Below are 27,675 nucleotides of genomic sequence, written 5' to 3' on the forward strand. Positions count from 1 at the left end.
TTAAATAAACAAATAATGATTGGAATAAGAAGAGGTCTGCATGCAAATGAGCAAAACAAACACAATGAGCGAGGTGCGCATTATAAGCAAAATTTATTTCAATAATCGGAGACTAGTGTCACTAAAAATTCATATAGCCACCACAAACAGCCCATTGGTTTTAGTTTAAGGGACACCGAGGACAAACTGAAATTGGCTAGTATCTAGATTATCGCTTTCTAATAACAAACACGTTACTTTTACTAAAAAACCGAGCTTTTAAGTTATAAGTGTAGAGGAAATGAAACGGGTATCACCACTCAAGGCCAAGATTCAACACGCAAATTCCCGGGACAGGGCAACACCGCCATTGACTTCGCAACAGTTATTAGGGACTCATTTTTGGTGTAGATGTCATTATTTTGAATAGTGTGGTGGGAGGATTTTTTAATTAAATTTTTTTGGCAAATAAATGGGTATTTTCCTGCCATAAAATGTGACCATAGCCAGGAGCCACAAAATCAATTTTTTCTCAGAAGAAAAGTTGGTTCGAGTTGTCTTCGGTGCCCCTTTAAGATGACTATCGAATGCAATATTGAGCATTAAGGCTGGTTCACATGCAAGCGACTGCGCAATTGAGCGGTGAATCGGAGCTAAACGCCACTCCAGCTTCTCGAGCCGCTGCAAGTACTAAAAATAGGTTTTTGCGCCGCGGCAGCAGTATTCGCTAGCTTTTTCGCTTGCATGTGAAAATGGCTTTAGTCTCACAGTTGGAGAGCATCAAAGGAGGCAAAGGACTTCTATCGGTGGCAATAGAAACAGTCTTCATTCACTAGATGCAATTAAATCTGCTGCTGTTGTGTTATCAAAGGAACGCGAGCATTAGTTAAAACACTCCTGGTACTGTAATGTAACAGCGTGCATTGTCAATTGTGGCGCTGCAAGTATTCTGATTACAAAGCCATGCGAAAGTTGCAAGAGCTAATTACAAACTCGCCTTGTGTACTTAGGACCCTTCATTCTTGGGGGGGCGAGGACGGGGCCTAATTGATTGTGCATGATGCCTGTTACACGGTACACTTTACGGGAGGAACACAGGGAAAGAAAAGACACTGCGTCCTGTCGGTATCCTTCCTTTCTTCTGTGTTCGTCCTGTAAAGTGTAGCGCGTAACAAGCATCTTCATTCTTGGGTAAAACTAGATTTTACCCGATTCTTATACCTCAAACAGATCTCTCATAATTCGTGTTAAACCCAATTCCTACCCAGATTTGTCATAATTCGTGTTAAACCCAATTCCTACCCAGATTTGTCATAATTCGTGTTAAACCCAATTCCTACCCAAATTTGTCAATTCATGTTAAACGCAGGTCCTACACGACTGCATATATACAGACAGGGGAACGAGGGGTTTGTTATTACGTAAATATATATAAAAGAACCTAGAGAATATGTGTTTCGTGCAAAAAGCTGACAACACCATCATGAAAATTAGTAGATACACTGTCCTTATTCCAGATTATTGTTTTCGTTCAACTAGTGACCTTTTTCAGCACTTGTTACACAGTGTGGCTTAATTTCAGGCTAAGTTTGAAAATACTCTTAAGAAGCAAGAGGCTAAAACATCGAGTACTGACCAGACATTTTATGGGTGTCATAGCATTAGCGCTGTCCAGGCTAACAACATCCTTCTCCATGAGCACACAAAGGGATCATATGTGTGAAATAATGCTCATCTGTTTTCGACAGGCTATATGCCTGAACACAGGGGCAGATTTAAGAGAGGGGGAGGGGGGTTGCCCTTTCTAAGCAAGAAATTTTATATAGTAAAACCATGCTGCTGAACCCCACTGGTTTAGATGAAAAAACTCCAAAAGATACATGGTTCAAATGGACCCCCCCCCCCCCCCAAGAGCGGCCTGTAAATCCACTCCTGCCTGAACACTGTGAAATCACAGGCAAGCTGAGCACACCTCCCCATTACAGGAATTTCCATTCAAGACTGGCAGAGTGCCGTCAGACCCACTCATAGCTCTGTAATCTTCGTACACAGAGAACATAGGTGTGTAGTAGCATTTGGCTACTGTGTGTGTAAAAGTGAGAAAGTATCTGCACAAGCTTGAGGCAGTACGTTCAGTTTCTGCAATAATGCATTTTCTATTATAACTTATGATAAGAACACAGTCGATGTGCATTTCGGGACTGCACGGATAGTGAAATTCTCCGCTTGGAGTGCATTGTGTACAATGTGCAGAATTTCTGATGTTCTGAACACTTTCCCACGCCACTATGGTTGATACGAACACGCTAGTGAAGGACTCTGGCACTAGCCACACGTTGCCGACGCTGCGTTTGCTAGTCTTGCTGTGTGCACAGGGAGCAATGAGCTGTCGGCCCGCGGTCGTAAATAAATCCCATCAGCCATAAATATGAATGCATTTCCCATGCTGCATGCAGATTTTGGTTGTTTTGGATATGAATTTTCTCAAGATCCCTTATGATTCATATCATCAACATTCTACTGTACTTGTATGAAAGCAACAGTGAAAATGCTACATTGTAGTTCCTGGATTCAAAATTATGACCATTACTGCTAAAGATGGCACTTGGGTAGTACACTAGCAATGTCTAAACACTTTGTCCAGTCCAAGATTCTAGGCTGTCAACGATCCAGAATCTGCAAAAATTTCCCTTAGAACTGAAAATTTATCTTAACTATTTCAGAAAAATTGTAAGCTGGCAATGCCTTCTTTTAATGCTTAGCCCAGTAGGGAGAGTAACAGTCCATTATTTCACATCCAAGAAATGCAGAGCAAAAAAAAAGCTACGATAGTTGACAGTAAGGACAGACCACAGGTGAAGATACGTGCAACCAAACAGTGAATGGGCATTTAGTTTTTTTTTCTCCACCTTGAATGCATTTTATCTGATATGTTCTGCCAGTGCCTCCTCTATACTTTCTGTGCCTGGGAAAAGGAGAGGCGAACAATGGGAGCCGGCTGTCAGGTCTAGTACGGCCTTTCGCCGCCACGTGCCGCCACCGGAGTAGGACGCCCGTCGCATCACCGTTCGCAGAGAAACGCAGACCGTTCGCAGCTGTTCTGTCATTGACTTTTCGACTGCGTTCATGTTGTTTCAAGTACAATCAAAAGTTTTTTAAAAGGGAGCTTGGAAGCTCTTGTCGCTGAGGGTGACCGGCCCATTTCAGTCGAGTCGTTTGCGGCTATTGCTGTGCAATGCGCTCGCGCATTGTCTGCTGCGCTGATATGAGAGCGCGCCTGCTTGAATCCATTTCATGAAAAATTGTTGTCACCTTTAAGTTCGCTTGTCTGAGGGTCTTTATTTGAAAGCAGTGTTTGGCAGCAGCTAATACTGAAAGCTTGGGCGCTGAAAAAGCTCTGTTGCGTGCTGTTTACTCATGTAACAGACGATGCAAGCCGGAAGGGCATGCGCTATTAAAGTAGCACATAAAGCCGTTAGACTGCTTCCAAAGCGATACCTCATACCACGCTTCCTTCATGAAGTTTTTGAGAGTTACCATTATCACCACCGAAGCCACAGTTGGCGCCAGAAAATGTGGAGCTGTGCCATGCGGTATCATCATTTGATCGGCCGCGCACTTTCCTGCAGCACTGTTTCTCGAATCGCAGTATTGAAGCTCAACTTTGAGCGGTACGCGCGAAAAATGCGCCCTGCTGTCAGTGCAATCAGTTATGTAACATGGTGCTGCACCACCTGCCTGAAGATAGCACTGCGCGAACTACCTCAGCGCAACAGGTCTTCAATCCTTCTTTTAACTTTCTATCTCCCGCATTCCTTCCCCCTTTTTTCAACTTATGCCTCATGGCACACTTTTCGAATAAACAAAAAGATATAGGGATTCATGTATTCAATAATGGTGCGTTTTGACTCAAAACTTACTCCAAATCGAAAAAAAAACGTTTATCGTGGTGTCCAACTCCCACATGGCAGGTTCGCGTACTTTTGCATTTCACAGTCTCGCGTACTTTGGCGAAAGGGGCTTTTTTGCAAAATGTTTAACTACGTCATGCTTGTCAGTAACATTGAATGTGTAGTTGCAGAGGAGCGGCCTCAGGAAACGATCCGGTTCATGAGCTTAATTAAGCCTGTGCTCGTTGCTGCCACGCTCTTGCACTAAGCAACTCTGAGACACAAAGAACTGGGACAGCGTGCTCTACTAATTAATGTAGCGAGCGGCTTTTGAAAGGTCTGATCTTCCAGCAGGGCGCGGTCAGCAAAAGCTCTTATTGTGTCGAGAACGAAGAGAAGTTGATCTGACGGGTAGAGCAGCCCATCTAGGTCTTGGCTGCGGGTGAACAGAAGAAGTGGCTGGTTGCTAACCGTTTTCGTACACAAAGTAAGGTTCTCGCATTCTATATGCTCGCCGACAACTCGTGCAATGTAACCGCTCACATAAGCGGTAGCCGAGTTCTCAAGCGATGGCAGGTGCTGTGGCAAAATTGTGATAGTAAGCCTCTGAAGCACCAATCTTTCTCTCAACAGCTTCGGCGCTGCTTGCACAGTCGACGTCAGGGGAGGCTTTGGAGCTGAAGTAGAAGTTGGTTGCGCAGAAGAGAAGAGATCAGTGGGTATAAGCCTTGGCATCGAAGCGCATTCTTTGTGGGCAATATTGGATGTTGAATTAGACGCAGCGATCATGGTCTTCAGTAGCTTTCCGAGACCTGGCAGCGCAGCCCGAACATCCAACATGTCGTTACACCCGGATGACATTCGCAAACTGCCAGACAGGGGTTCAATTGGATCGCTGTTGAATTTTTGGGCGGGGACGAAAAAGAACTTCTCTTCTGTCAGCAGATATTTGACACACGCCACTGTGGAATAGGAAGTGATCAGAATCGCCTGATACGTCTCGTCTGTGAGAAATTCATGGGCATGCCCACATCTTTTTCTTTTTAGCGCTTCTAAATACATAGGGACAGATTGCATGCGGAATACGAACTTGAAAAAGCCTCAGGAAGGCATGAATGCAATTAAACACGCATGCAAACGCGAAAGCAAGAATCGTACTGCGCGCGGCCGATCAGCGCCAGCCCAGCCTCTCGTATTCGTGAAGAGAGCGGAGGCACCCGACGCGCCAGACGTATTCTACCATTCTACTCACACAGCGCTGCCATACGCCAGCCGCGAGCAGCGGCAGCCACGAGCAGCGGCGGAGCCGGCGCCCGACGGCCTGAGGAGAGTGTTCGCCCAGGCACAGAAAGTATAGAGGAGGCACTGATTCTGCTTTTTGCTTGTTTGCACATTTTGGATCACGTGGTATTTTGTGTTCCCGTTACATCTTTTGTGCTTTTCCTGTTTCTTTTGACAGCCCAGAGAAATAAAGCCACTATGTTTCTGCCTTTCTGAAATCCATCCGAGATTAGTTGTAACTACTTGAGAACCTCCATCAATGGCCTGTCATCAGAGTAGGTCAAAGGAGCAGGCCAATCCTAGACTTCTGTGCTTATTACAAAGGACAGACCAAATACAAATTATCGGTCTACTCTCATGGGGAATATAGCAAGAAGCACTGTTAGAAAAAGCCCCAAGTTGAACAATATAGTTTTAACCACTGCATGAAAACCATGCTCAATTCTATTCTTTACAGAAGACTCTTATCGGTGCTTTGGATGCCTCATGGAGTACTAAAACCAATGTTTCGCTCCAGCTTTTCAAGTCAGCTATGTAAAATGTCTGAAAGGAAGAAACCCAGATACTTACTGTCACTCTTCACTTAATACTAAAGGTAGTTCACACTGAGCGCCAAAAAATAAAGTATTTGCACAGCATAACTGACAGTCCTTTCTGCTTCTGCGCTATCATTTTCTTCCAATGCAGCTCGTACTGCCCAGGGAGCAGCAAAGTGCACTAGGACTACATTGCACAATACTAGCTGCACTAAAGGCACTAGCTAAAGGTAATGGTGCACATTTGTGCCTTGAGACCTGAAACGTCTTTAGAGATTGCAGCAAGGACTTATAATTGGCAGAATGCACTACCTTATTTGTAGACTTAGTGTTACTGTTACATGCCCACGTCTGCAAAAATGCTGTGAAGACAAGTGCATTTTGAGACACATACGCAATTATGCTAATAAAAGTCTTTTCTCATTATGTTGCACATCCTAGTGTTGCCTTGGTGCTTAGGAGTCATCCCCGATGTAGGTGGTTGATGTCGTGAAAGTGGCTGGCTCCACATTGATAGAAGGCAGCACTGAAACATAACCGACAGATTTATACGGACCATAGGCCAATAGTGATCAGTTTGAACAGTAGTGTGGTCCCTGCTGGTTAAAGCTAAGGATTATTATAGGTACACAAGCTACACTTTGTAAACAACCATACCTGTTGCGCGACAAAGCCAGGCAGCCGCAGCTCCACCTATAATATTCTGATGCAGATACTACTACTGCAAACCTGACAAAATGGGAAAAGTACTACCCCTAGATACAACATCCTGAAGTTTGCTCACTGTGGCCATTTCCAATGCAAGGCTCACTGCAGCCAGAAAACAGCATTTTCAAATCAAGTTAAGGCAAGCCGGGCTGCTCACAGGAAGGATTGGACAACCTTTATGTACTGTAAAGTTCAGTAATAAATCTTAACATTCAGTGCCACATTCAACAGTCAATGTTTACAGAGGTATTTTTTTCTCAATGAGTGAACAGGTTCTTCCCAGGGCATGCTTATCAAAGAAGCACCAATTTGTGCATTTTAGAGTTTTATCAACTGCGCCTGGTTGCTCCCATTACTTTCTATCAGCTGTTGCAGCTTGCTTCTACTTGATTTGACCGTCACTAAAGCCTCCTTCTCTCTCTCTAACTTTTGATAGTGAATGTTTATATCCACTGATTACGAATACTTGAGCTCCAACATCCCCAATTAAGAAACATAGATTTAGTGTGAATGCAAGTAAGCAAGCAACACTCTCAGAGGTTAGTTTGACACATACTCAATGTCACTCATGAGCTTAGAAATCAGTTATCCAATCATGCAATTAAAGTATGCTGGGGAGCTGACACCTTTCGCTCAAGCACCGCTTTTCAAGCACTTTGGTTTGGTTTGGTTATGGTTTATGGAGTTTAACGTCCCGAAGCGATTCAGGCTATGAGGGACACCGTAGTGGAGGGCTCCGGAAATTTCGACCACCAGATGTTCTTTAACGTGCGCTGACATCGCACAGTACACGGGCCTCTACAATTTCGCCTCCATCGATATTCGACCGCCGCGGCCGAGATCGAACCCGCATCTTTCGGGTCAGCAGCCGAGCACCATAACCACTGAGCCACCGCGGTGGCTAAAGCACTTTGGTATCTTTCACTTACAAGAGACCTATTTCAGGTCACAACAGCTAGAAATGCAGCTTCAAAGGTTGCCATAATGCAATGATAGGAGTAAATCTAACAGCGGTACACAGTTTGCACAAGAAAATGCGATGAAGTCGAAAAACGAGTAGCAATGCACATATGTGCAGTTTAATATAAAAAGAAATCTGTACAAAAATATACAACAGAGCTTGCAGCATGCATGAAGTCCAGCTGCAGGCAAGCACACTCAAGCAGTATCCTGCTGGCAGTTAGAATACGATCATTATATTTTTTTTTGTTTATGGGGTTTAACGTCCCGAAACAACTCTGCCTAGGTGGGATGCCGTAGTGGAGAGCTGCGGACAATTTCAACCACCTGGGGTTCTTTAACGTGCACTGACATCGCACAGTACATGGACCTCTAGCATTTTGCCTTCAGTGAAATGCGACTGCCGCGGCCGGGGTCAAACTCGCCTCTTTTGGGTAAGCAGCAGAGTACCATCACCAATGGGATGACATCATGTTTCCATTGCAATTAAAAGGGGGCAGAGACCATGCTCTTTACAGATTATCTCCTTACTCCACCTCTTCAATTATTCTCTCAACATGCGTAAAAAAAAAATATCTGATGTGGTGCCCAATGGGCCTTTAAGGGCATCATAAATATTAATGACCTTATTGTAGTTCAAGTGCCATGCTTAATGTGAAACTGACTATATACTACAAGGGCAAGCTGCCAGGCCGCTTATGGATTTGAAACGGCAAGCAACAAGACAGAAATCTGCTGCCAGGTTTTCCCTCAATCTGAATGCTGGCAACACAGTCTTTTTCTTTTAGCTCATTAGACTTGCCAATGAATGCACAATGATAGTGCCCTCTAACTCGTGCAACCTTCTGGGACTGATTCAGTGAGCCACTGATGTGCATAAGAAAGGGCAGCCGGCAGCCATGATTTCTCTATGTGCTCTCTGCAGTATCACGAAGTTATGTCTTATGTGCAACGTTGCTCACAATGGGCTTGGGACGAGACCGAAAGATTATTTTCCTCGTTACAACACCACGCACAAGGTATTCCTTTGCACGAGGTGGATCTGTTTCTCCCGTGGACTTTGCAATAACAAGAAATGGCTTCTCCACGTCCTGCTCCTTGCCGTAGAGGATATGGTGACCGACAAGCAGAACTGGGATGCCCTGAAAAAAAAAAAAAAACAGCCATAGTACAGCACTTAAATAGTAATAGGCAGGCTTTTACTACATCATCAATCAATAGTGTTATCGATCAGTTTGCACAGGCAATTGGGAGGCTGCCAAGAAAATTGCATACTGAAAATTGGTCCCAAGAAACAAGAAATTTTTGCTACTCAGAAGGTCACAAACTGGATGACTACTTTCAGCAGATAGAAACCCTAAAAATAATACCTCCACATTTGTTACGCATAAGAAGCACAGCAAGCCTTTAAATGAGATAGCGAGCACAGGCATCTGCGTTTTTCACGAACCGTTGCATGTTTTAAAAAAATGTGCTGTGGCAACTGACAAGGAGGTAGTACTCATACAAATATCTGTTCTCTCCAGTAACACAGCGAAACTTCAATGTCAGCTTTCTTATACATCACAACATACTTTTGCAAACTCAGGCACTTACATTTTAATGCAAAGTGAAAGGGACAGAACAGAAAGCTGGGAAAATTTGTTTCGAATGCTTACTGACACTCAAAAACTTGGATAAGACTGAAAGCCACTGACAAACCTGAACTCTGCAAAAACAAAATCCTGGCGACAAAATATTTTCGTGTTTCCCTTAAAGCTTCATAACATTCATTACATTTTATATATTACAATCCTATTTTTGTCATGCAGGCCTCCAGTCATGAATGCTCCTGGTGTATAAGTTTGCAAATTTGAATCTTGTTTGAGCTATTTGCATAACTGGAATTTGCAATGCAGTAGTCACTCCTCAAACTTATTTTGCAGCATTTTTTTTGTGCAGAGGAGTACGATGGTTGGTAAAGCTGCATATTTGTATTTATTTACAAAAATCAGAAGTGCAATAAACAGCAAATTCGATCACATGTCCTTCTCCTTCTAGCAATAATTCTGCGATGTAATTCCTTTCCCTCAGCCTGAAGAAACAAAAATGAAATGCCCTGAAAACAATTTCCTCTAAGCACGCATGGAATGTCAAATATAATTCCTGTGATCAAGGCTCCCTATGCTTAACTGAGACTTAAAGTGATAATGGTACCTGTGCTCTTTTGTTTCTTGAAAAGGCGCACAAAAGTGACTTGCTACATTAAAGATCCGGCTTCTACAACACTGCTTGTGCACACCTCAGTGGTGCATATTGTGCCTTTTTTGGGATAATAAACAATTTTGCCTGCCCAGCAGATCTGTTATTGTGGCGTTCAACTGTAATGCATGTTGTTACCGTCTATCACAAAAGAGTGACCAGTTTACTAGGCACAGAGACTGATAACTGAGAGACTTCTCTGAATCTCAAACGCTTCCATTATGTTTCTTAACACTGCTGATGCAAACGTAGAGCACAGTTTTATTACTTCGCAGTAACAGCTTTCAGTTGCTTTTACAACTGAACGATGCAAGGTGATAGTGTGCAGATAACCTTTAGTGAACTGTGGTGCTCGTTCAACAAGATGTTTGACCACCAACAGCTCTGGTCCATGAACATACAATCACACTTTCACGGAACTTCATATGCAACCACATTGCAAACAAACCATGGACCAGCCTGGGGGTTATATTCTGCACATCTATGTTGCTGGTTAGTTGTGCACTGTGCATGCTGTACTCAGCTGAAAGAAACTCACAGGATGATAACCACCCATAATGCGAATTTTCTATGACTGCTCTGAGTAATGTGTGTAGATTGGGGAGAGAAGGTGTGTAATACAGCTGGAAACTACTGCTATGATGATGATTTTACAATAGGAGAAATGCACTATGGGGTCTAACATGTTTCACACGAGCTTCGTAGTTTGAAACACTAGATCAATGATGCAAGTGTTGCAGGTGAGATTTCAGACTTTGGCGGTGATATCGTGCAATGAATGTAGCCGCAGTAGCTTTTGCATTGAAATCTCGCAACAGTAAGATCACATGGGGCATATGATCCAAATTTTATGTTCACAACTCTTGCTGAATGGCAACGGGTGGGGAAGAAGTACTTTTTAACAACCACAAGGCCACTGTAGAGTTGAACAGCGCATAACTCCCCAACATTGTCCCTGTGACTGAGATCTTTTGGGACGCACTGATGCCATTCTGTACGAAAATGGCTATGCCAGCTGTGCGGTTCCTTCTGGAGCGAACCCCACGGCCTCCTCACACTTCAACTTCCAAAGGCTTGACAGGGTTTATCCATGTCTCGAAAAGGCACATGACAGATGTCAACTGGGTGACATGGTCACGGTGAACGTGGCTTGAATGTGACCTTAATGAGCTGACATTTGAGAGCTCCAACAGAGAGAGAATGGGATTCGTATCACTGCTGCACACCGTAAGGTGTCGGTGTTGAGGCGGTGCACTTGCAGCCCTTGGAATTATCAATCAATCCCTTGTCGATGTTAGCCTTGACGTGACGGACGGTGAAGCCATTTTCCAAGTTGGTTATGTACAGCTGCCAATTTCCATGGCATGACTTAGCACACTGTAAAGCAACTTTTGCAGGTGGTCCTTCGTATATGCATACCCCGCTTGCTTATGCATGCCACCTTGGGATATGCGCATAGTAACAGCACTGGCTTGTGCCATCAGAATCAGCCCGACCTACCTTGGTCTTGCATTCAATGGTGCAAGTGACCGTGCAGGGCTCAGACGGTACCCACGCTTACTTGTTTTCCCGATTAATCTGCCACCACTACTTTGCTTTGGTCCAAGCTATGCAACTGATCACTCCGGTGTCAAAGTCCATCCAGAGATGCCACGGCTGTCCTTGGGTGTCATATGGTATGTGATGCGATTGTCTCAGGTTGCCATGAATAACTCGTACAAATTCCATCTCTTCGTTTCCCATCTCCAGCATGGTTTTCCAAAGGCACGTTTATTCTGCAGCCCAAACTGCGCTGATGAACACTACTTTGCAACTTGTCTCTTGACATGTCCAGTCTTAGAAAGCATGAGGAGGCCTCTTGGGTAGATAACAAGCTAAACAATTTCACACCTAAATGCCCAAATGCTTCAGTGTATTGCATCTGCTCATCGCTTTTCTCTTTCACTATGTCCTGAATGGTACAATGCACGCAGGACATGCAAATGTTTGGCTTATTGGTGTACGCAACTACATATATGGATCCACAGGCATATGTGTCGAGTATAATTCGCAGATCTGTGTTCGAGTCGAGGACAGGAACTATCCAGGGATTGAAGTAGTCGCCCAAATTTCTGCTTGGCTGTCTTTGGTAACATGACTGCTGGTCTGGGAGCTCTGGCATAAGTTGTGCAAATATTTGTTTCTATCAGTGAAATAGCGGTGCTCTCAGAACTGTTCAGTGAAATTGTATTGCGTGGTCTCCAGTACCTTGTGCATTCTGTTGTCCTTGTCCTCCTTCCATTTGTGGTTAAGTACCATTATGCTATCAAGTGGCATGAAGGAAGTGTTAAAACAAGACTTTTCACTGCTATGCTTGAAGCAAGCACGCATATGTTAGTGGATTTGGTGGATTTGGGTGCAGGGCCAGCACAGCTATTTGTGAACCAATTACAGTAACTTATTGGCCATCCATCATGTCGCTGGCATTCTCACGGACAATTCCTCACCTGGCGCGTTACCTAGTCGGAGGAGCATGTGCGCATGAGCAATACCATTTAGTTGGAACCCTATGCGTTTGATGTGGACCAGCACACATTATGGTCGAAATGGAGAGGTGTGCTTCTCTCTCAAGATGATTAGAATTACTTGGACCAGCTTGTCAAAGTCTATTGCATGCATCACCGCGTCTGCGTTGACCGAATGTGCTCAGTATGTGCACACCACTGAACCATCCATTTCACCAGGCTCGTTTCAGGCCAATGAACTTCATGCAGAGAGAGTCAGAAAAAGGCAAACAGATTTCTTACGCCTTATCCAATGCTACACCATGTCGTTGATACAATGCATGAAGGTCATATCGTGTTCAATGACATTGTCTACAAACTGTCTATGTAGAAGTTGTTTCCTGGTGGTCGCCTGAGGAGTATGCAGCACTTAGTACCACCTCTTCCCGCAACTAATCTCAAGTTCAACTTCACGAAGTCCAACCCCAGCACCACCGGCGGTGTGCAACCGAATATGCATCTCGGCAGTGGGCACTGCCCACTTGCATGAGCATTGCCCTTAGTTCCTCTTCCCTCCGCATACCTTTCCACATATGACACAATATCAGGAAATGAGGTACTAAAAGCCTGTAAAAAGCTACACATGCTTGGTACCTGGACACCAGCTCTCTCAGCCAGTGTGCCTATGTGACAAATGTACGGATAACCAAGAGTGATATTCAGCTTGTTTCCAGTGCCAGCGCCTTTGCATACAAACACTCTTTTTCTTGAGGCCATGTGCATGCGGGCCAGCACTTAGAGAAGTATTTTAAGGAGCTCTAGAGTTTATGCACAACATCTGTGGCTTCCAAACTGATGCTGAAAAAATAAAAAACTGAATAAAGCAGATGATCTTGCAAGGATCAGATGTTCTAAGAAACAGCAGAGGAATTTGACTCATAAGCAGCTCGTGCGTAAGCCACCGTTTAGTGACTACCGTTTCTTGATCAAACATAAGTTCAACTATGTGTGTATTCATTTGTTCCCGATTATGGCATTTCCAGGTTTGAAATTGAGTTTACCACTAGCTTTATATTGATGCTGTCTGGCAGTCAACTTTCTTTTTTCAGTTTTTGCCTTTTCTAGTTTGGTTTGTTGACAATGAGACTGGAAAAAAAAAAAACAGGCATTTTCTATGATAAAAAATAGTTACAACCTCAGTGCATGCCCATTTTCTTTTTTTTTTGTGAAATTTTTGGCTTCTTGCTTAACATGAAAGGCAAATAAAAACATGAAGCTGCATTAAGACCACCTGCTCAATACACATCTACATGTAATGCAGTACTTATCAATAACAATGTTTGTAGGGATCAGAGATTTTTTAACACTAAAACAGTGCACACGGTTTCATGCAGCTTTGGGCTTGTCCTCTAGATTACCTGCCAGCTTCTCTTCAAGCTGTTCAACTTGCTGGCTTGCTTATGACCTTATTCATCTTTACTTCAGAATTCACCAAAGCATAAAAGGATCCTTCAGTAATGACCTCATCACAGCTGATCTTTTCAGTGCACACGATGATGCTGTGCATAGATGTGACAAAGTTGACTACTCTGCCTGACTGTGTCACTATGTAAAAGGAACAGCAAATGGGTATGAGTTTTATTCAATACCGATTTTTTGTCCAAAAATGCAGTATCAGCTACAGAATACTTTTCAAGACCACTTTTGATATTGGGCCATCTGGCCAGTCAGATACCTTGTTCCAGCATATTTGTGAATGTCTGAACTGCCTAATAAGAATCTTACTGACTGTATAATAACACTGTTCTAATTAACCTGCATGGAATAAAATGAAACGTCATATACGTATAGAGCAACCAAAATCATGGCAGGTGCAGCACCCTTCCAATGCATTCAAAGAAAGGCAATGCCTTCACAAATTTTGAATAAACGACACTGACACCACTAATCTGAGGCAGTAGCTAGTTGTGGTTTAGAGGCAAAGCAGATACTGAAGTCGTAATGTGCCAAGCACTTCATTTGTGGTGGGCCTTACTCCTTTGAGCACTGCAATTAAAGCTGACAAACAGGTTGTTGCTCTAGTGTTTGGTAGGCAATCCAAAACTTGTGCACTGACAGCCACAATAAATTCTGCCTTTAGCAGTCCACAAAATCTTGACAGATCACCTGCCTCGGTGACTCGGTGGTTATGGTGCTCGGCTGCTAACCCGAAAGACGCAAGTTTGATCCCAGTCGCGGCGAAATTCTAGAGGCCTGTGCACCGTGTGATGTCAGTGTACGTTAAAGAACCCCAGGTGGTCGAAATTTCTGGACCCCTTCACTACGGCGTCCCTCATAGCCTGAGTCGCTTTAGGATGTTAAACCTCCATAAACCATAAACCAAACCATAATATTGACAGATCAACATATCTCATACCGCCTTAGTAAAATGAAGGTCCCCGATGTATTTCCCAAGCAGGGCTTCATTGTTTATCATCAGGTCACCTTGCAGCTCAACTATCCGCCATTCTGGGATGCTTGGCCTGGCAGTGGGACTAGACGTCTCTGGACTGCAAATGAAATAGAGAGTAAGGTATGGCATTGTTAGGATACAAAGGTATTTTAGCACATTTTTATGGCATTTATGGTGAAATGCTTTCCAGGAAAGTAGCAAAGGTATTTGACCAGGTGATTTTTATTTGCTGAAGTAACACTGTTCCATTTAGCGACTGCAAGCATGTCACTCGTGTGTTTAAAGCACCGCGCAAGGCAGCTTTATTTTTGCCGTTTACTTAGAGCATGGTCACGTGCATATGTCGCCGTGGGATGGTACACAGAATATAAAAAGTTCCTATTCGTTGAAAAAGCACTGCCAAGCCCTTAGGCACTGACTTTGAGGGCTCTAAGGCTTCAAACCAAACCCCCCGATGCATAATGTCCCAGAAAGGGCGTAATATCCCCAAAATTTAATAGAAATCCATTCCAGTCAGAAAAACAAACACACAAAAGCTGACAGTTCACACACCTGTCCGTACGTACAGTGCTCAGTCCTTCCTTAGGTTGTTAAAAAGTGAAAATATGACAGGAAGCGCTTAGAATTGTTGAAATAAGTATGCCTACTACTCCTGTTTTTAAGCTGGGTAAAAGTTATTCAGTCTTTCTAGCAGGATACGGATCAAAGCGGTCTGCACCGTAAACAGAGACAAACGCCGCCTAGCTGGAGGTCTCGCTACATGCAGTGTGCTAAATGTTTAGATTTGCGACACCAGCTTCACGACGCTGATTTATGTGCTACTTAAATTAAGTTGAGTACGTGTGAGACAACGAGAACTGAATTTTAGGAACAACTCCTGCTGGCTGATGCGAGCCAGAGTTACCAGAGTGAAAGGAAGACGAACACATGCGACACTCACATTTTAACAAGCATTTGCACCATGTTGGACGTCAGCGCTGTCCAGACACTTTGAATAAAAAAACTTGCATATGCCAAATGGTTCCAAATGAAGCCGGCACACGACTGCTAACGCGAGCAGTGCACGAAAGTAACGGAAGGCCGTGAAAAAGTTTACCGCCCAAACATTCAGCCGCCCGCCTATTAAGTCATGATGATGATCGTGGCGCTTGTACACAGACCAAAAAATAAAAGCGTGTACGTTGCCGACGTGCTCAGTCCAGACATGAATTTAAATTTTTAGTGCATTGTGGCTAATGAAAACTTGCCAAACGGACAATTTCCCGGCAGAGGTTCCCTTGGGCCCACCTCGCAATCCATATGCTACCCGAATGTAAGCTTCGGGAACGCATGCAACATCCTGCGTTGATGAAGATAAAGTTGCACTCACAAATGGGCCTATATTTTAATATAGCGGTGCAGTAGCAATACTGTTGAGGTACGAAAGAGTACCGTTTTTTGTTTTTTTAGTATACGTGTTCGTCTTCTACTTTCACGTTGAGCAGGCTGTCCTGCACACACTGGGGTAATGCTGTGAAGCATCCTGCTTCAAGGGAGAACCCGAGTTCGCTGAACCCTGGATATGCATTTCGCCTATCACTAATCACTTGGCAAATGTGATAGTGCTCGAGAAGAAATCTAACGACCCTAGCCAAAATAAATTTTATTTAATAGGCAATACTTCATTTTCTGGACTACATGCGGCACATGAACCACGTGACTAAATAACGAGATTTTGTACTTGCAGGCACACAGGATAGGTTACCAAAATTGTTCATTCTGGCCTCGCAGGCCGAGCACACTTTTCACTCCCACGACACTTTTTGTAGTCATACAGGTGCTATTGCTCAAATGGCCCATCTGGACAACACTCTTAGGTATGACATGACATACTATAGAGCCATTGATTATGGAGAAATCTTCTATGCATGCAACTATTGTTGCAAAAAGACTGCAATGCACAGGGCACCACGCACTTTGTCTACAACACCATAAACTGGCGGCACATGTTTTATAAAATTACCTGGAAGAGGACATCAAGCAACATTTGGTACAAATCAAGCTTGTAGCTGCTGCAATGGGCTATGGCTGCTGAAGGTGGTTTCCAACAATATTACAACAGTATACACAGGTACTGTGCACTATGTAAAGCCTGTGTCAAGAATCTAAAAGCCACTAGTTTTGCTCCTGGCCCATGCAGTGGGGTATTCAGTGAATACATAGAACTCCTAAGCTCTGGAGAAGAGAGATGAAAACAAAAGATCCTCATCCTCAAAGAATAATTAAGAGTGCTGCCAATACAAAACAAGGAGAAAGAAATCCTGATGGCCTTCATTTTTTTTGACAAAGGCCGTACTAAGTGTGAGATGTAATTAAAAATGTTTCCTTTACAGAAATTACACAGTTCCGAAATTGGTAACATTCCATAGCAAGACCGAGATTTGGCGGAACGTTTTCATATAGCAATGCATCACTAGCTACACAAAATATTTGTGCAATGCTGGCCTAGTACACTTGAGCCATATATCCTGATATTACCCACTACTTCTAAAAAGAAGGATGGCTTTAACATGAACAATCTGGACAGTTACCATTACAATTCATGTAATGCGACAAAGATAGCACACATTACTTCAGCAGTCTGTCCTTCAGGTCATAATCTGGCAGAGTTCCTCTGAAAAGCTGCACGGCTTCATTACCCAAGCTTATACCATAACGTACAGGCGCCCACAAAAGCTTCTGGAACACCGAAATCATGAACAGCCTGAACTGCCTCACTGCCTACAGACACAACCAGGCATTCAGAGGTACATTGCACAGGTCGAGCCTGGAAGTGCAAGACACACCCACTACGTCATGGCCGCAAGCGCTTAGACTGCGCAGCGATTATGCTTTCTTGTAATATTCGCAGTCCACAAGCTTTTTTTGGCACCTGTACACATGAAAGGGCCCACTCAGAATACTATAACAGAGTCCGGCAAGCGAAACTTCATGGTCAAAGCGGTATGAAAAGGGCTAACTTAAATAATATGATATACACAATTCAGGCTACAAAATGATACAGATTTTGAAAGACAAGAAAACAAGCACCAACCAGTAATAGGTAGTGATGATAATTTTTTATGGCGCAAGGGCAGCCTTGACCATAGAACACCAAGTCACAAGGTGTTTTCAGTTGCATAAGGTGGGGTCAAAGACAAATTTTCCAAGCATTTCACCCTACATAAGCCAAGCACCAGGCCAGGGAAAAGCTTGCACCCATTTTATGCCGGTGGGTACCCAGCAGCACTGGGCGATAAAACCCCACACCTCCCGCATGCGAGGAGGATGATAAAACCACTAAGCCACCGTTGTGCTCAACCTGTAATCGACGTTGAGGAGAGGCTTACGGGGTTATTAAGTGAGGTTTCTTTTTGAGAGACAAACGCTGCCTTTTGAAATAAACGAACCAGTAATATAAGCTTACTTCAAAAAAGAAGGCAATTTGTCTCTCAGAACCTCACTTAATAGTCGTGTTTTAGAGACAGATATCAAATAACGTTCTGTGCTGTATCTCTTGTCTGTGTATCTCATCTTGTTGCACAGTCCTTTTTCAACCATGGAGAGACTGTGTCATGGAATGACTGACTGAACAAAACTATAAAATAATTTATTGCTTCTTCGCTGCAGCGTTCCCACTCCTCCATTCATGGCGCAGGTTCGAGCTGTGGCTTCTCCTCGAGCTGAGAGCGCAGATATTGCATGCGGATCCAGACAGACTGGCACATCTTGGCCAACTTGGGGTCACGCTGCCCCTCCCTGGATACGGCAAACTTGTACTGCTTCCTGCAATTTCCCGCCAAAAAGAGTGCAAGAAATGAGAATTAACTCCTATACTGATAACTTCATTCTGCCCCAGGCATACAGGTCAGCTAACTCCTCACTGTATTTGGTGCAACAATGCAAGACATCAAAAAGAGAAACATAAAAGCACTTACAAACACCTGCATGTTCACAGAATATTTCTTTCACAGAAGGCAAAAGAGGATGCCTGTACTGCTCTGGGAAGAGAGTTGGATATGCTCAGGGAAGGGACATAGTGTCAGCTGTGGGTTTGGGGCACTGCAGTTAAACAGAAAGGTCGTGTTTCCTCACTGTGAAGGTGCAAATATCTGAAGGCACCATGCTGTGGCAGTGAAAACAAGATCAGCTTCTACGCGCTTCTGCTGACCCCTACCTGGATACCAGCCCTCGAGACACCCCATGAGGATACTACACTGTTCCTTGTGCAGTGCCCAACAGTTCAACTGATGGTGCAGCTGTGGTAACCATTCTGCAGACATTTAAAATAGTTGAATGACAGACGCTCTGTTGCCACCAGCTACAACCTACTCTCCAGGACAATACTAAAGTAACAGCAGCACTGAAACCACAAGTAACACCAACACATACCACGTGGCATACATTGTTTTGCCTTGCCAAGCATCAATGACAGTCCCACATTTTGCAAAATGCCTCCCAAGATGTTAGTTCATGTCACACATAACACACAGGCCCCTCATTTGATGAAGGAGTGTGACAAAACCTCACACTGATATGACCTTGCCGAACCATGGCTGAGTGCAAATCTACATTGCATCACCTCTGTGCTCCGATTGAGACAACACGAGGGCCATGTACTGCAACTGTGTTGACCTGAACGTCACGCTCACCTGAACAATTACCACTGACTTTAGAATATCAAACCCTTGGACATGGGTTGTGCAGCTGAGCGGTGTTGGTTGTAGTGTGTTTGCTAACAGCTCCAGAATGATAGGTCAGTATTGCAAGGAAACAAAGCTGGAGGATAGACAACAAGGAAGGTAGAAACACAGGGTGGTGGCATTTGCATCCTCCCTTGTCATCCCATCCTCAAATGCTGTTGCTTAAGGCAAACCTCCACTCCACACCAAGAAAGCAGCAGTTAACATGGTAGAGTGACTCAATTGGTTTTGCAGCCCATAATGCAGCAAGAGCAGTTCATCATGATTCAGAAAACACACAATGACATGCACTGACCACGGAAGTGGGCCACATGGTTTTGCGAGCGAATAAATTTGGTCCACGGCTGAAGTACTGCACTATTTGAAGGCATACATGTGTATCCTGCATTCTGATATACACTTCTAAACAGGAGTAATATATTAGGCAAGAGGGTATTCAAAAAAAAAAATCTGCACTCATCTGTGAGCAAAAAGTATGGAGGGCACTTAAGACCACTTCAGGTTTTGAAGGTGAAAGCATTAATTTTAATTTATATTTTTTTCGTTCCTTTGTAATGGCACACCTACTTATTAGCATACAATCGTAAGGCAACGCATAGACTAGATTCACCTTTATTTTCCAAGAACCAATACAGTTTTGTGGCCTATAGGTTTGTGCTTGCCTCGCAATCTGAAGGTCCTTGGTTCAATTCCCCGCATCTTTGGAAGAAATTTTTTTCTTTCTGATGGTGTCATTGGAGGCTTTGTGGACCACTTTTCCTAGGCGCTGATCCCGATGCTGCCAAGTTTTGATGCTAATGGGCCATATAAGTCCTTGTTCTTAAAAGGTGCAAGTATTCATGACACCACTGGATAACTCTGTCAGTCACTTATTTGAGATACCATGTGTAGGGGCAGCCGAAAAACATGCAGAATGATGATACCTTCATCGGATGAGTGATTCAATTTTCTTAAATTAATCGCAAATTATGAGGCTCACCTAAAGCTCTTATGCCTGACTCGAATTCTCCCAGCAACTTTGTCTACAAATTCCATGCTGTCAAAATTCTTTGTTGTTTAGTTTAAGTGTACTGAAGCATTATGAATACCTTTTCAGACTGACTTCAAAGAATTCTGCGACATAAAAATATTCCTTTGCTTTTATCCTATCCTCTTCTGTTTAAGGAATGAAAAAATGATTTTCAACTGAACCCTACAAAGCTCCATTGGGCCGCTATCAATCTATTTTTACCTTCGGTACCGATTTCAGGGGCTTTTGCTATGATTGCTAGAGTCCACACATTTCATGAATCGTTTTTTGTGGAAACCCTTTCTATACTTTTATACAAGAAGTTTAAATAATGCCAAATTCATAACCATTTAAAAAAAAATGTTCTGCTGGCTCCAAGTATATAAAACATACACCATAAACATTTTCAAGAGATCTTAGGTAACTGTCTGGCTTACAGGGGTAGACACACGAAATTTTTGGATGCATTTTTTCCTTTGCAATGGTGTGCAAGAAAATAGTGTCAATGAATATTTGACACCTGAATAATTTACAAATGCATTTTTTTCTCACGTCATTCTTGTTGCAGTTTTACAGCCAAACAGTGGCTGCGGCATAAAAGACGAGTTGAGGTCATGTGAGCTCTGCAAAAAATTGGAGGGGACACTTAAGCCCCACATTAAGGGTATGACACGATAGCGTAACAGGCAAATTCCAATATATGCTGGTCATTCTCTGCTTCACATTTATAGATTTCTGGGAGTCCGCGCACCACTCCTGGCGCAGTGGTGCAGCGATTACGCGATGAACCACTGCCCTGCGATGGCAGGTGCCCCCAGAGGTGGGCCCTGTGTAGCCCAGGTTGCTCTTGCCTAGCGACCAATCATTAATTTATCTGCCACCTGCCACGGTGGGCAGTTTGCTATCTGGTGGGCAGGTTCTGATGACGCCGCAAGGTCATGTGACCTAGGTGGCCCACCTGCCTCCTAGGTTGCTCTCTGGGGACCACATGCCCGAGCCATGCTCATGATTTTTCACTAACAACAATGAGAACGCCGACACTGGATTTTCTGGGTAATGGCATCTTTAATACCATCGCGTTAAAACTGCGACATAATCGCTGCAAGTTCGTTCTTTGTCATTCCAGCTCTTGGGCAGGCTTGTATAAGAGTTGGTGAGAATGAAACCGAAGAAAACAGTAATCATACTGCACCTTTTGTGTGCCTCACGTGACCTCAATTCGCCTTTTATGTCACAGCCATCGTTTGGCTATTGAAACCAAAACAAAAACGACATACACAAAAAAATTCAATTATAAGTTATTTACTGCTTCTTGGCGCAATCCACATGAATGTCCATAATTCGTAAAGTGCTGCGCATCATTTCAAAGAAAGGACACAGAAATAAAAGTTGGTGTCTTTACTCCTTTTTAAGTGATGGAAGGCATGCTAGCTTGTTTTCATCATACTGTCACATGCTTGATGTCGACGACAAAGCAGAGCAGAAGAGGTGCGCAGAGGTAGAACAAGCTGGTTGGCGATGCCATACTGAGCCTTTTGTCCCCAACACAGAATGCTGTCAATAAACGCCTAATTACGTACTGAGTACGTAACGGCTGTAGTGGAGGGGCCTGTTGTATGTCCCGAGACAGACTTGGTTTTGGCAAGTCCAGCAAGAAAGCTGCAGAAAACTTAGCCTAATTTTTTGGAGGTTAGAAAGGACAACAAATCTCACACAACAAAAATCACAGCTAAGTTTGCTTGCTTCATGCCTTTTCTTCCCACCACTGAGCAACTCTGCCATTGAAGGAATTTTTAGATGCTGATTGTAACAGACATGCTTGTTTAGCAGGATGCATTGCTGGGTGAGATGGTTCGTGTCAGTGACATGTAGATGGGATGCGCAGCACAGATGTACACATAAGAGAACACGACTAGACAGGCACATTCCTGCGACTGAGATTTATTGGAGGCGCACATATTTATATGTACATTGCCAGAGTGGAGCGAAAGAGTCTTTAAGAAACAAACAAAAAAGATTCAGGCAGGAAGAGTTCTGTAGGAATTTTGCCAGGACACTGCTTACATTACCTTTGACAACCAAACATTTCTGCAGCGAAAGGGAGTGTGCATTGGGTCTTGTTTTGCCCCGGTGTGATGCAACATCTTTTGATTGAGTACTGACAGTACCCTGTTTGGAGTACTAGATAAAGATGAGATAGTCCATGTTTTGAGATATGCTGACGACTTTCTTGTGCTGTTGAGGAAACAGAGTAATTGTACACATAAAGACGCCATTGCTGAAATTTTATATTCTTTTGTACATAATGGTTTAGGTTTAACTTTCACCAGTTAATAACAGTCTGCAGTTTGCAGACCTCACGCTAACCTTCTGTAATGGGAGTTTCAGTCGTCATGCACAAAACCAACTGCTGCCCTATGATCCTGCCCACTCAAACACCCTAAAACGGGATATTTCCAAACAGGCTATCAAGAATGCACTCAGAAAATCCTGTACACAGCCATGAATGCTAGCTGATTTGCAGGTTTCAAGGTTGAAGGCAGTGGTTTTCCTGATGTGGCTGTGCTGACAATTACTGAATCGCTGAAGAAGATAAAGGGGCCTCATAAACTAAGTACTGAAAGAGCAACCAAAACAATCTGGCCACAAGTAATCCCGAATGTTCACAGGACTGCACACAATCTGAGAAAAGTGGCAAACAAGCAGGGTGTCCTGCTAGAATTTGCGGCACTTGTAAGCTGGGTCCCTTATGTGCAAGTATTAGAAAAAAAAAGCGCCACCAAAAGGAAAGGCAGCTGGAGCGTAAAACGCAAAAACCCATATGTAGAATGCGAAGTTGCTGAAGTGTATCAGGTTCCTTTGACATGTGGCAAGGTCTATGTAGGACAAACAGCAGGCTGTATAATCCAGGGTTTGATGGAACGCCATCTGGTCAGGTAGTAGCATGGTTGAACAAGTCTTGGGTCACTGACCAAGTGTCAAAAAACAATTGACATTTTGGAACCCGTACGGGTTTCTTGTTCACAAGTGGCCAATTGTCAAAAAAACAGTTAGTTGACGTTTCGTAACCCCTACGGGTTTGGGAACCTGCAGGGGTCCCAAAATGCCAACTGTTTTTTGACAATTGCTCAGTGACCCAAGACTGGCTCAAACAGGATGCTGTACATGCAATATATGCATACGTGAGCATGAGTTACCAAGTGACAAGCAAGCGCAGTTTAATCTGCCAGTGTATTGCTTGCCACACAAATGCAAGCCTCTCCTAAAAGATGTCAAGATTTTGGGCAAGGGCAAAAACAAAAGCATGAGAACTGCTTGAAGCTTACTATTACCAGGAAGAAAAGTGCAGACTGCATCAGTGACACGTCGATCAGACTTTATAATAGTTAAGCAGGTTTCTTTCCAAACCAGATTGATGCAAATTCTTCCTATTTGCATCTTTTCTGTTTGAAAACACAGAGACCCTTCTGCACAGCAGTGGCAATGTACAGATAAATATATGTGCCTCCACTAACCTTCAGTTGCAAGAATGCGTCCATCTCGTCTTGTTCTCAAATGCGTAGTACGTCTCTGTCCTGCAACCCATCCGCATGTAACCTATCTTCGGTTCCTTTGCACTTTAAGAGTACACTTTAACACCACTGACTATGACTGCTATGTTTGTACCTGGTGCTTATTTTGTTCCCTCCAGCTGTACATAGTGTCATGCAAGGCTGCAGAATGTGAAAATAAAAACTTAAAAACAGAACATAAATGTTACAAGCGATGCTTGTCCCAGCAACACAAAATTTGTTCGACGTCAGCTACCGAGACTCCTTACCTCAACAGCTTCCGGCAAGAGCGAAAATAGCCCCTCTGCAGCAAGCTCATGGCCAAGTAGATGTGGCACCGGCACACAGTCACAGGGTCACCGATGTGCAGTGCAAGCTTCAGCTGCTTCACCGAGACCTGGCATGCAGCCTCAGCCTGTGAAAAGAGCAAGGGAAGCACTGGTCAACGTAGTTAGTCGAAGTGAAAGATGAGCAAATCACAACTCTTGACTGATCAAACAGGAATATTGTGGCGAAAAATCAGAATGCAATAAGACACATGAGACAATGGTGGAGGAAACAAAGACATTGAAGCAGTTGTCAGTGCTTGTGTTTGTCTTTCTTCTGTCGTCCGTGTGTTTTTGCGCTGCATATTTCCTCTTCAGTTGTGTTTCCTCCCTGCCTCTTTGCAACATGTTATCATGTGCCACACTTTCCTTGTCAATCACTATCAAAACAAAATTGGTGCAGGAAGAGCACTAACTCAGACATGACATAGCAAGTAAATGAATAACACAACCACTGGACATTATATGCTTGTCCTTTAGCGAATTATAAAAAAAAAACAAGTGTGGTTTATAGACAAGCTTCAGGGCAGGCAATACTGCAAGGTTGTTGTTTCTGATCTTGGCTTTCAGTAGAAATAACAAAAACAAATGCCTGAAAATAAAAGCCATGAGACAATGACTAAAAACAACCAAGAAGCAATGCAAACATCACGGTACAGAAGGTAAGGCTGCAACGGATAGGAATATACTTGAATCATACAATATCAGCTGATCTACAAAGCACCATAAACCGCACGTAAATTAGCAGACAATACAGTGGCTGTTACAGAAATATACTAACGCAACCCAGCAAAGAAAATACACTAGATTCAATGCACATGGTAATTAGCGCTAAAGACAAGGACAGAAGGAAGAAAGACGGACACCACGAACGCTAGACATCAACTCTTTGATGTCTAGCGTTCATGTCTAGTTGATGTCTAGCGTTCGTGCTATCTGTCTTTCTTCCTTCTGTCCTTGTCTTCAGCGTTAGTTACCATGTGCATTGAATCTAAAGATCACCAACTAGCCCAGTTGTCCGCTTTAAATAAAATACACTAGCTAGGATGTAGAAGTGAGATAATTTTGTTGGAGGTCAAGGCGAAATCTGCAAACTGTGCAAGAAATGCAGGACCCCTTGAATATGTCATACCGTCAACAGCAAACAGGGCTGGGTTCACATGACAATTCTTTTCTCAGCTTCACTTGAGCTGCACTTTCAGCCAACTTTATTTTCAATAACATGACAAGAATATGATTCATGAGGCTTTGCTGCATAGCAGCATGTGTAGCATTACAGTGCCTAGTGAGGGATGCAGGGTAGACGCTCTACTGAAAAACAAGCAATCTTTTACAGGAAATGAAAACACCTTCCTAGCCCAGCCTGAAGCAGCCCGTTTATTCATATAGCTGAATGCACTCTTTAATTACAAACACCATGTAACCAGCAGGCTGTTCAGTGTAAGGACAGACCTCCTTTTCTATTTTTCTTTAGAAATATGCATGTAATGAAAAATAATTTTGTGCTCCAGATCTGCAGCAGAGGAAAGTGCAAGTAACTTTCCTAGCATGCATTAGTGCAATGCTTTGGCAGAGTGCAAATTTTCATGAACTACAAGGTTCGAGTTCTTTTGTGGCCAATCCCTCTTATTCTCCTGCCATGTCCACTTGCTCCTTCATGCTTATTCCTTTGTGAGCAATAGGACAAGGGGCAGCCTGCACCTCTTGGAAGGGCCAACATAATTCAAGAGGACATGTTTACTAAATGAAATACAATGTTGCAAAAAAACACAGTGAATGACTTACAAACCGGAAGTCGTAATCACCAAGAGCAGAGAAAGCTCCACCAAGGGTTGACAGCCAAGCCATTGTATTTTCCAACTCAAGCTGTTGCACCACTAAATGGCCTACCTTGGCTTCCCTGGAAAAGGGGAAAATGCACAATGTAGCAGGCAGGAAGCAACAGATAACACATGAGCTCAGCTGGAATTCTAACCAGTGTTTACCAACAAATGCTAAACTAGGGAAGACGCTGGCAGATGAAACGTTTGCTGCGACGGGTCTAAAGGCAAGCATATACAACAATCAAGAAAACAGATATCCACATATCATTGCATGAGGCCATTTAACACGGAAGATGGTAGGCTCCCAGCCCAGAAAAATTAGGCACATGGGGACGAAGAAAAAGAAGGGGACACTTAAGCTCTGCTGTAAGAGTGTGACGTGATAGCATAATGGGTTGATTCCCTTGCATGCAGAAGGTCATTCTCTACATTACTTTCATAGATCCCTGGGAATCATCACACCCCTCCTGGCACAGTGGTGCAGCGGTTAGCAATGCGCCACTATCCTGCGATGGCAGGTGCTCCCAGCGGTGGGCCTTGTAGAGCCCAGGTTGCTCTACCCAAGCGATCAATCATTAATTTAAGTGCCACCTGCCACTGTGGGCAGTTTGCTCACTATTCGGTTGGCAGGTTGTGATGACGTTTCAAGGTCACATGACCTAAGTAGCCCACCTACCTCCTAGATTGCTCTCTGGGCACCACCTGTCACAGCAATGCCCGTGATATACCGCTCACGACGCTGACAACGCCGACACTGGATTTTCTGGTGAGCGAGGCCAGTAACGCTACTGCGTTAAAATAGATAATCTGAGCGGCAGAAGAAATGGAAGAGTTCACAAGAGCATCTTTGTACCTGCCACACTAAACTTTGCGCTCACAATAGATCACGAAACGAAACGAAAACAAATGTTTGAGTAACGCCACTACGTACCAAGACATGTCAATTACAGGCTTCGAAGGCAGAAGTTTCACTACAACAATCACTGCCACAGCGTCACTCTTGAAAGGTCTCGTGCACTGGCAGCTTTGGCACTTGTTCCGAAATTTGTTAATGCAGAGACTACGATAACTGCGAGATCTGGAAAGTTCAACTATTGTACTCCAAAACAGCCGCTCGTCCACCATGGCAGAGAAGCGGGTTCTGATCCGCCTTTCGGGCTTGGTCCCAGGCGTGAGACGTTTGACAGGATCATTGCTTGCAGCATCTTTGCTCAGGTGCAGCACGTCGTCCAGTCTGCGCGAAAGCTTGTCAATAGAGGCGATCGAATCTTGAGTTACGGTGAACATGTCGCCGCTTTTCGGTAGCAGCACCTTGACCAAATCCGGTGATTTCGCTTTGCCGGCCGCTTCTTCCATGGTTGCCTAGAATTCAGTCCAACAGTGGACAGGATTTCGATGAAACATAATTTTGATGTGCTTTAACTTCAGGCTTTTTCCACGCGGATATCAACGACTGTGCGAAGCGGCCGGCTTTATGGGAGCCGCCATTTTTAATGCTACGTCAAGGTTGCCTTGTGCAGCGTGCTTTAGCGCCGTGCTTAGTAGAAAAGTTAAAAAAATTCCTTTTACAGAGGTCTATAAGCACCTAATTTTACTTTCAAGATTCCTTAGAAATAGTTCGTTAAACAATAAAATACTTGGCTCACTGTGTAGTAGTTGCCTACAACCACTAATTTTTTTACTGAATTTCGGTTTCGGTTTCTGCAAGGGACCGA

At 43.7% G+C, this 27,675-nt stretch overlaps 2 protein-coding genes across 2 annotated transcripts; both read right to left on the reverse strand.

The window, feature by feature from the left end:
* Nucleotides 1–8,097: 8,097 nt before the first annotated feature.
* On the reverse strand, nt 8,098–15,635 carry LOC144121428 (chromosome transmission fidelity protein 8 homolog). The gene is made up of 3 exons (XM_077654618.1): nt 15,471–15,635; nt 14,495–14,627; nt 8,098–8,496 (listed from the first exon to the last, which is right to left on the reverse strand). Exons 1-3 carry the CDS (start codon nt 15,491–15,493, stop codon nt 8,290–8,292), a joined length of 363 nt encoding a protein of 120 aa, XP_077510744.1. The 5' UTR covers nt 15,494–15,635; the 3' UTR covers nt 8,098–8,289.
* A 2,502-nt stretch (nt 15,636–18,137) lies between these two features.
* LOC144121427 (uncharacterized) lies at nt 18,138–27,460 on the reverse strand. The gene is made up of 4 exons (XM_077654617.1): nt 26,892–27,460; nt 25,923–26,037; nt 24,081–24,226; nt 18,138–18,334 (listed from the first exon to the last, which is right to left on the reverse strand). Exons 1-4 carry the CDS (start codon nt 27,314–27,316, stop codon nt 18,196–18,198), a joined length of 825 nt encoding a protein of 274 aa, XP_077510743.1. The 5' UTR covers nt 27,317–27,460; the 3' UTR covers nt 18,138–18,195.
* Between the last annotated feature and the right edge of the window lie 215 nt (nt 27,461–27,675).

The sequence above is a fragment of the Amblyomma americanum genome, chromosome 2, assembly GCF_052857255.1.
Source record: "Amblyomma americanum isolate KBUSLIRL-KWMA chromosome 2, ASM5285725v1, whole genome shotgun sequence".
NCBI lineage: Eukaryota > Metazoa > Arthropoda > Arachnida > Ixodida > Ixodidae > Amblyomma > Amblyomma americanum.